General features: G+C 36.7%; 1 protein-coding gene and 1 pseudogene across 1 annotated transcript; one reads left to right on the forward strand and one right to left on the reverse strand.

Moving 5' to 3' along the window:
* The first annotated feature begins 447 nt into the window (after positions 1–447).
* LOC114760388 (ABC transporter G family member 18-like) lies at positions 448–3,568 on the forward strand (annotated as a pseudogene).
* Positions 3,569–3,678: 110 nt separating this feature from the next.
* Positions 3,679–7,668, reverse strand: LOC114760390 (TPR repeat-containing thioredoxin TDX). Its single transcript, XM_028949644.1, has 10 exons — positions 7,401–7,668; positions 7,273–7,306; positions 6,814–6,957; positions 6,568–6,655; positions 6,385–6,465; positions 6,203–6,267; positions 5,912–6,052; positions 5,714–5,827; positions 5,356–5,386; positions 3,679–4,253 (listed from the first exon to the last, which is right to left on the reverse strand). Exons 1-10 carry the CDS (start codon positions 7,508–7,510, stop codon positions 3,919–3,921), a joined length of 1,143 nt encoding a protein of 380 aa, XP_028805477.1. The 5' UTR covers positions 7,511–7,668; the 3' UTR covers positions 3,679–3,918.
* Between the last annotated feature and the right edge of the window lie 2,656 nt (positions 7,669–10,324).

A 10,324-nucleotide genomic window follows, 5' to 3' on the forward strand; every position in this document is an offset into this window, starting at 1 on the left:
TTAGATGACTTTTTTGTTCAACAAAGACCTTAACTTTTGAGTACTTAAAAATATTAAGTATGTTGAGGCGGTGAGGGTACAACATCAAGACAGATATTGAAAGAATTAAGAGCTGTGATTAACAGCACAAGACAAATTAAACAAGTAATTATTGGAATATTATTTGTGCTTTTCTAAGTGGATTAGTTCCTAGCATGCAGAGTGAAACAAAATAGTAATATTATAATGGCCTAGCCTCGGCACCATCAACGTAAATAGAACAAAACTAGAGAGGAAGAGAACATGTTTGCCGGCTGATGATGTCCAAGATTGGTTTCAGTCTAACCGTCAGATTTTGTCCCCCTGCAAATCCTGTCGATTCTGAACATCGATCACTTTTTAAAACCTGCTAAATAGCAGAAGCTGAGGAAGCCAGAAAAGTGGTTTCTGAGGATAATAATCACTGCAATGGCAAGGCAAGATAAGTCAGGCACAAGTAAAAACAGCTTAGAGAACTTGCTGGACTTGGACAAAACAAGAGCCGCGCAAAGCATTGCGAAGCAACTGAGATCCCACAGGTCCATTCCTGAATATGGTCTAGAATTCAAGAACATATCATATTGTGTCCAGAAGAAGCAAAAGAATAATGGTGTTTGGATCAAGAAAGAAGCTTACCTCCTTCATGACATATCTGGGCAGGCAAACAGAGGTGAAGTCATGGCTATCATGGGACCAAGTGGGGCTGGCAAATCAACATTCCTCGATGCCTTGGCTGGTCGGATTGCACAAGGGAGCCTCGAAGGATCAGTTAGAATGGATGGAAAACCAGTAATTCATTAAGAAAATGAAGTCATACTGTTCTGATGCTTTGTTTGTGCTGGATTCATTCGAGTCTGATTCCTTTTTGTTTCTCTGGTTAAAATAGCAATGATTGGTGAATTTTCTAATCGTGCAGGTCAGTGCAAGTTACTTGAAGATGGTATCATCGTATGTGATGCAAGATGACCAACTTTTTCCTATGTTGACAGTTTTTGAGACATTCATGTTTGCAGCAGAGGTTAGGCTTCCTCCTACACTCTCCAGGGAGGATAAAAAGAACAGAGTTCATGAGCTCCTTGATCAGCTCGGCTTGCAGGTAAACATGCTCAAACATTTTAGACTATTTGTTGGGCTAGGCAAGACCAAGCCCACTAGACTAGATGGGCTTCAGTCAAAACCCATCAGACCAAATAGGTCCAAAGCTAGGCCTACTATGTCAGTCCACCTATATGCAGGTTTAACTCAGATTTGGATTCATTACAGTGCCAGAATTTGTAAAGGGCTAGTGCAGGGTATTAAAAAGGAATGAATCACTTGTAAATAAGGAAATAGTATAAAAGTAATATAAATGTTTCAAATTTATAAGCAATTGACAGATTTTGGCACTGCATGGAATCTAAGCCAGCAGCTTATCTTACCAACCTACTTGAAACTCACAAAAAACTTGTGTTGGATTTTAAGTAGCACAACATCAAGATGTACTTAGATATATTGATTACTTATGTCTTTTACTTCTTTATTAACCGAAAAACACATACTATGGTTGAATGAATGAATAGTTGTTCAGAGTGCAGCACATACATATATTGGTGATGAAGGGACAAGAGGAGTGTCGGGAGGGGAAAAAAGAAGAGTATCTATTGGCATAGACATCATTCACAAGCCTGCGCTTCTGTTTCTTGACGAACCAACCTCAGGTCTCGATTCTACAAGTGCTTACAATGTAGTGGAAAAGATTAAACACATAGCTCAAGGTGGAAGTATTGTCCTCATGACCATACATCAGCCTTCATTCAGAATTCAAAAGCTCCTCGACCAGATCGCTATCCTTGCAAGGTGCAAATTTTGAAACTCACAATATGACATCCAAATTTCCTAATCAGACTGGCTAATGAATTCAAAGTGGTGTTACAGGGGGAGGCTGATATACATGGGAAGGCCAGATGCACTGCCTGCTTATCTTTCTGGTTTTGGAAGAACAATACCAGATGGAGAAAATAGCATTGAATACATGTTAGATGTTATTAAAGAATATGATGAATCAACTATTGGTCTAGATCCCCTGTTCAGTACCAATGCTATGGCCAAAGGCCTGATCAATCAGCCATAACACCAGTCCCTAAAACACCAAAGACTCCAAGAACACCTCACAGAAGTAGCACCCCTGCATCTAAATATATCATCAACTTGCTGTCACAAGGGTTCACTCCCGGTACATCAAAGCCTGACTCCAACCAAGTTGTTGATGATGATGAGAGTTTTGATTACTCGCTTGAGAGGAAAAGTGCTCAGACGCCAAGGAATATGTCCAGTGCTGGTGTCCCACGTTTGGCTTCTCAGTTCTACCAAGAGTTCTCAGCCAAGGATTTCTCTGTCTGGCTTTACCATGGTGTGGTAGGAACTCCTAAACGCCAAGTATCATGGACTCCGGCCAGAACTCCAGCATGGACTCCAGCAAGAACTCCAGGGTGGACACCTGCAAAAACACCTAATTCAGGACCGAGAAGTGTTATTTCCAGCCAACATCCTGCATTTGATCAGGACCCTTATCGAGCCAAGACTTCCAATGTAGTTAGCCAATCTATGGACTTCCATGGACCTTCTTATGAAGAGTTTGAGATTGAAGAAGCTCTTGATGAGCCACATCTAGGATCAAAATATGCAAATCCATGGCTACGTGAGGTTGCAGTGCTGTCATGGAGAACTGCACTCAATGTAATTCGAACACCTGAACTCTTCCTGTCCCGTGAGGTTGTGCTAACCGTTATGGCGCTTATCCTCTCCACCATCTTCAAAAACCTTGGTCATCCCACTTTCAAAGACATAAGTAGGCTTCTCAACTTCTATATCTTTTCAGTGTGCCTAGTTTTCTTCTCTTCCAACGATGCTGTCCCTACTTTCATCTTAGAAAGGTTCGTCTTCATTAAAGAGACATCTCACAATGCTTATCGTGCTTCTTCATATGTAATTTCTTCCCTCATTGTTTATCTCCCATTTTTCGCCATCCAAGGCTTCACATTCGCTGCCATAACCAAAGTATTCCTTCACCTAAAAAGCAGTCTCTTCCATTTTTGGATAATCCTCTTTGCTTCGCTTATCACTACCAATGCCTATGTGATGCTTGTTAGTGCACTTGTTCCAAGCTACATCACAGGGTATGCCGTAGTTATAGCCACAACTGCTCTGTTCTTCTTAACTTGTGGTTTCTTCCTCAAGCGAACTCAAATACCTTTCTATTGGAGGTGGCTCCATTATATTTCTGCAATCAAATATCCATTTGAAGCATTGCTGACAAATGAATTCAAGAATGATAAATGCTACACAGGGAACCTGGCAGATTTGTCTCCTGGTCCTTTAGGAGAAGTGAAGCTAAGCTCCCACCATAACATGTCGAGTAATTGCTTAATAGGAGAAGATGTTTTATCCTCAATGGATATTATTAAAGAAGACATATGGTGCGACATATTTATTCTGCTGGCTTGGGGCGTTTCTTTACAGGTTCATATTCTATTTGGTTTTGAGATTTCACTCCAAGAATGAAAGAAAATGAATTATGGAACCTTTTTCTTGTTATGCATGAGTCTGTACGTTCAAGCTGGTCAAATATTTTCCAGCAGGTATATATATTCTCATGAAAAAGATATGATACGGGCTTCTGTCTCGAAGTACAACGCCCACGTTGAATTTTTCTTTCCCCATTTGAGTTACCAAACTATCTTACAAAAATAGGCAGGAAAGTGTGTATAACTTTATTCCAAGGGAACGCGAACTCTTGGGACAAGCAAATTGACATGCCAACAGACACAACGCGAGTCACGTTTTTAAGACATAACAGAAATATAAACACAGAAAAAAGCAAGAGAAAACAAAAACTGCATCCATGTTCTGATCAGGTGTCACTTAAGGAGCGCCTGCATGTTGCGCAACCTTCCTTTCAAGTGCACTTTTGTCTGCCCCCACCACAGTGTCGATCTCTTTGCTATTCTTAATAAAGAAAAAGGTGGGAACGCTGCTAATATTCCAGCGTGCAGCAGCATCTGTTGCCTCATCTATGTCAACCTTCAAAAATACAACTTTTGGGTACTTCTCAGCCAAGCTTGCAAAATGAGGCCCAATAAAACGACAGGGGCCACACCACGTTGCAGTAAAATACAGAACTGTCAAGCGAGATGTCTTAGAAGCAGCACTCAATAACTTGTCCAGTTCACCAACAGAATGGATACCGATGACTTGTCCTGTTTAATGCCACGAAACCATAAGTTATTTGATATCAAGTTAGCGACCAACATCAAAGTTTGGATTTAATTTCAAAGTAGCGGCCAGAAGGAGTACATAAATCTTGAAAATCATGTTAAAACCTCAGGTCAAAGGCAAAAACAACAACAATAACAAGTCTTATTCTACTAAGTAAAGTAGGTTGCGTGAAGTACATGATGTTATTATGGTCCAGCAAAAGGTAACAACACAAGCAAAATATAGTAGTGATTGAGTGATTGTCAGAACTTAAAAACCTACCCTAAGCTCGTTATTTAATATTTTTCACATCAAAGAGGCTTCCATTTTTCTTTTCAGCATCAATAATTCCATATTCACGCCCATACCCACCCACTCAATTCAATATCAATGATTTCTTACGCCCGCCTCAACAATTATACCCACCCACTTACCCACAGACACTAGAATTGGACCAGGCGAAGGCTAAGGCTACACTTCCCTAAACCAAGATTGCTCTTCCAGGTCTGAGTTCTGACTTGCAAGTTACAATCAAGAACCTTTTGGTGTTGTAAGCATTCCAACATCACATGATGTAACCTATTGCCCCAACAAAATGCGTTTAAAAAAGATTTTTTTTTTTTTGGTACCTTTCTTTTCCAAGTAATATCAGCAAGAGTCACTAGTGGCCTCTTTTATTCCCAGCCAGGCCCCACCAGGGGGGGGGGGGGCGCCCCGAAAGAGAATCAAAAAAGCCAGGCAATCACATCATAGTTCTTTCACTAGTGGCGTCTTTTATTTTCTCAACAAAACACAGACCAGTCGTCATCATGTTAAGAACAAAGGAAAGCAAAACAAAATGCCTATAATTCCCCGGTCCTTTCATTCTTCAAGCACACCCAATATAGCAATTAATGATGAATGATATGAAGGTACAAGGCAGCCGGAAAGTGAAAAGTAATATGAGTGTGTGTGTGTAAGAAGGAGGGAGGGGGAAGTAGTTACAACATAATCATAAAATATATTTCCCACCTTCACTCAAACCACAAATATAAGAAAATGCGCCAATTAATTTGGAAACTGTAACAACTAATAACATCAGAGAAAATGAATAAAAAGGCATACCATCTTTTAAAGCAGACAATGATTCTTGAACCTGGAAAAAAAAAAAAAAAGGTCAAAACAAATTTTGAGCTTAAACAGATCACTGCAAAGTCACAGCAATGAATATGGAGTCTTAATGTTGCCAGGGAAGGGAGAGGAATTTCAGTGCCCGCAAGCCCTTAATTATTTATAATCCAAGTTGCACTGAGTAACCCTTTGTTGTATACGCAACTAAAAATCACCCCATAACTAAATAAGAAAAGCGTTCAACTATTATGCTAAGGATGCTAGTTAATTAATTCCCAAAATGTTGCCCAAGACGGCTTAACTGTGAACAAGTCTGTTCCATGATGGAAATTCCACACTACCCTACACTTACTTGAGCTTCCGCTTGTTTTTTCTTCTTCCGTTCAGCTCTCTTCTGCTCCCTTTGCTTGTGTAATCGTTCATATTTTCTCCTATGCTCCTCAATTTTCCGGGCATTAGGTTCAACCTATTAAACTTAAAATATATGATTATATACATGGTTTTTTGCTAGTTCTTATCTACCGTGGGCAGGGAAAAGGAGGTGGCTTACTTTTTTAAGTGCCGTTCCAATTTCTTCATCATAATCTAACTTTGAAGCCACATGAAGATCATTAGCTGCTTCCTCCCATAATCCTAACATAGCCCTAGCCATTCCCCGTATTTTGTATCCTTTAGCTGAGTCAGAATTAATCTGGAACAAACAATGTAACTGAGAGTTTGAATCTACACAAACATGTCATGTAGACAAAGCCAGCCTCATCAAAATTCAGTAGCAATTAAAACAAAACTTCCATGCTTTCCATGCAATGGGTTATGGCATGGCAAGAACTAATAATTAGACCTGCAAGGCAGTATCAGCATCACGGATTGCAGCATTTGGTTTCTTCAACTTGATAAAGACACTAGCTGAAAGCAAGAAACTTAATTTAAGTTTCCAAATTCCAAGAAATGATGCGGAAGGCAGTAAAATAAACCACATTTACCAATAGCTTTTTGGTTTTGGAAGATAAATTATTAGAGTACCTCGGGTAGCATAGAGTATTGCTGAATGGGGATTCAAGACAATGGCTTCTGTTAGTTGATCCACCGCATCATCCAACTTCCCTGAAAAGCATAGACTATCCAATTGACAGAGGAAAGGGATCTCCAAGAAACAAAGTACGAGAGACTCAGGATATTGCACTATCAAGTAAATTTAAGCCATGCCTTCTGAAATAGAATCCATGGCCCTAGACTTTGCAACTTGAGCAGCATCCCGCTGATCTTCTGTCACCTCGGCTGACGAATCTCCCATCTGCCAACCAATTATAATTATTTTTGTCAGAAGTAGACTTCATGCCATGCCATCCCACCGTCAACATACTCTCAAAAGAAAATATTAGATAGAAAAGCAAAAGAAAAGATTGCAAGATACACTGTTGGAAACCCACTAATCGACTGCCAATCAAATACCTTCTGAGGAGGGTCACTATCAGGTTCAACAACATCAGCATCATCCAGTTCGATATCAGATTCTACAATTTCATCTTCATCTTCTCCAGATAAATCAGCTCCTTTAGCATCAGCACGCTCTGACATGTTGTCAGCAACTTTCTCCTGCATGAGTTTGCTATAAGCCGAACATGACAGAAAATGAAAGAATTTTACTTTACAAGAGAAACTTTCACCCATATTCTCTTAAAGAAATTATCAGACTTTAAAAATGCAAAAGATAGAGTACAAAGCCACCATTTTGGGATACCATCAGAAGTACGGAACTTAGTTATTCTTATTTCCATATATGCATCTCAACATTCACCAACAGTTACCACCCAAACTCTAAAAGTACATAAATTTTGACATGCCAAATGAACATGAGCATAGTAGCAAAAGAGAGACGAGTAGAAATTGATTTAATAATAAGGGGATCACCGTTTTCTGTTCTGGAGGTAGGCGAGCACCTAAGCTGCAGGCAAAAGTAATACAAATGTTTCAGAGAAAGAAATCACGAGCCAACATGAAAAATGAAGAGCAAAGCTATCTGCTGACACCTCTAGTACCTCACAAGATAAGACTTGAAGAATGCAAGAGATGGGTTGTGAAGAAGTGAAGGATCTGACTTGCATCCATCAATAAATTTCTTCAGCTCCGCGACTCTGGCATCATCCATCGGTTGATGATTTTCTGTCTCTATCCAAGACCGGACCACCACTGCTTAACTGCTTCGCACAGCGAAAGCACCTGACCTGAAGCACTTCGAAATTCAGGGTTTGTATCCGGTATAGGTAAGCAGTATGGTCTCTGATCGACCTTAATGAACAACTGCAGAGAAATGTCTTTACTTGGTTTTCACAAGATAAAGAAAGGTGATGATTGGAGTAGCTTCGGTTCTCCCCCAGTGCTGTAAAAATATTTAGGGCCTGGATGACTCCCAGAATCATGGTTTGGCTGGAATGTCATCCAAACAGTATCAATTTTGATGTCATAATCTGAAACCATGATTTGAGCTGAAATTATGGTTTTGAAACCAAAAACCATGATTTTAAGAGAGGTGAATCCATTCTGCTTCTGGCTCAAATTGGAGAGTATGATTGTACCTATTAGAGTAGATCTCAACAATAATATGACTTTAATATCCCTCAATTAATTTTTTATAAACATATTAATCTTATATCTTATAAATATATATACACATATTAATTATTCATTAATTATATTATCTTATGTATTATTAATTATGTTGGTAAAAAATATATTATTAACAATTTTATTCCTTCAAATTAAAATATATCATAAAATCTATCTTTTATGTAATTATCATATTAACTTATGTCTTTTTTAGTAATTTGTATATAAAAAAAGTGTTTCTGATAACAACTATCCAAACACTCTCACTTCTTAGAATCACTTTTTCACAAAATCTATTCTTCACAAAATTTATTCTCCCCAGAATCTATTCTCCAGAAGCTATTCTCCAAACCATGATTTGGTTCTTGTCTTGATCCAAATAAAATAAATCTGCTCTTTTTTTTTTAATTTGATAAGATTTTTACCCACAATCTTACTTTGGGTTTTTTCCCCCATAAAACCCATAATCTTACTCTACTTGACCACCTTTTAGTATGTATTTCTTTGATTTTAATATAAAACAAGTTGTTAGTATTTATTTCTTTTATTTTAACATTAAAAATACGCTTAAATTTTGGTATGATATATTTTTATTGAGTGAATTTGGTTACGACTTTAGATGGTATTACCTTCATTTCTTAGTTTCTAAATAAATAAAATTTTATAATTAAAATCTGAGATAGGAATTTATAAGAATTTAGAAAATAGCATTCACTCAAAAACAAAATAAGAGTTGAAAAAGTAGATTGCCACAGACAATACTCTTATGAAGAACTTCTAAAACCCAAGAATAAAAAGCAAAAAATACTTTCAAAAAAATTATTCCAAAAAACTAAGTTTCATTGATAAAGATGCTTTTCAAATTTTTTTACCAAAAAAAAATGACTTCCAAATTTCGACCAAGGTATAGTTCAAAAATTTAATTGGGTTTTAAATTAAAAATAAAAAATATTTATACGAAATTGTGCTATTTATAAGTCCTATTATCGTAAATAATAATATAATATAAAATTCACAAAAATAAATAACATTTGATAAAACTTCAAAAATATAACTCATTATCAATATCTATATATCATCAATATATATATATATATATATATATAAATACTCTTTCACCAAACTATATCTTCAAATAGCTTATTTATGACCCTAGATACAAATCACCATTTACAAGCCAAATTAATTAAATAAATATAATTTTTGAGCTGCTATCAAGCCAAATGACATTAATGATAAGCTGCCAAATTAATTAAATAAACACTCTTCCGATCCTTAATGTAAGACATATTTAATTAATTTGATTAGATCAAGAAAGTTAGGTAAATTAGTTAATTATAAAAAATATGATATGCTTTTCCTAAAACACCATAATCATCTTTTTTAATATCCTCATTCCTTCTTCTATTTGATTATGGTTAAAAGAATATTTATAAAGATAATTTAGAAAAAATTGATAAATATGATAAATAGATATTATATTTAAAATCAAAATTAACTTAACAATTAAATTATATATATTAATGATATGTTTGTAGCTTGTACGGTCCATTTAGTTTGGGAAAGAAAAAAAATCTCGGACCTTGTAAGACTAATAAATTTTAAAATTTGAAATTTGAAATCCAATAATTATTTCTTTATTTTTCTCCCCCATCTATTCTCTCTTTCACCCTTTGTCAGCCATTTAACCATTTCTACTTCCTACATCATCTTTCTCTCATTGGATTCTTCTTCTCCAGGGTCGTCTTTGAGTGCAATCAGTGGTCCCTTCTTATGCATTCAGCTGAGCATCTCTGCTCTCCCTCTATTTCTCTTCATCTTCAAATCTAAGCTCTTTCGATTTGTTATCGACGACAATCAAAGGAAGGTTCGTTTCGAGGCAACTGAGAAGTTCACGAAGCACAATGAGAGAGGCATTTGGTTAGGCTTCCTTTATGAGTAGTGTTCTTATTTTCTTTTTACCCATTTTTCCTCTTCTCCTCTTTATTTATGTTCTCTAACCTTAGGGATCCAAGAAGGTCATGCTTGCTTCATGTTTTGATTTCTTATCTTCTCCAAAATTTCTTATCAGGTCCCTTTACACTGATGTCTTTCTTTTCTTCTCGTGCAGGTTCTTTCAAGATTGAATATTGAGATTGGAAGGAACAAAGAAATAAAGATGAACAAGAGTAATGGATGGAGACCAATATGAGCAGTGATAAATGGAGGAAGGTTAACGGACTTCCATCTCACTTTACGATATAGGTTTCCATTCATCCTCTTCTGCATCTTATAATATTGTCATGGATTTTTATCTATGAGCTGTAAAATACTTTCTTATATATTAATAAGAAACAAGACAATGTCCTCGCAGTTT

The sequence above is a fragment of the Neltuma alba genome, unplaced genomic scaffold (genome assembly GCF_004799145.2).
Source record: "Neltuma alba isolate B1F8T4 unplaced genomic scaffold, ASM479914v2 tig00010972_pilon, whole genome shotgun sequence".
NCBI lineage: Eukaryota > Viridiplantae > Streptophyta > Magnoliopsida > Fabales > Fabaceae > Neltuma > Neltuma alba.

Coding starts and splice junctions, on each gene's coding strand:
- LOC114760390 (XM_028949644.1), bottom strand. CDS start 7,510: ATGGATGATGCCAGAGTCGCGGAGCTGAAGAAATTTATTGATGGATGC. Junction 7,307..7,400: donor TTCAAGTCTTATCTTGTGAG/GTACTAGAGGTG, acceptor TTTTGCCTGCAG/CTTAGGTGCTCGCCTACCTC. Junction 6,268..6,384: donor AATACTCTATGCTACCCGAG/GTACTCTAATAA, acceptor TCTTGCTTTCAG/CTAGTGTCTTTATCAAGTTG.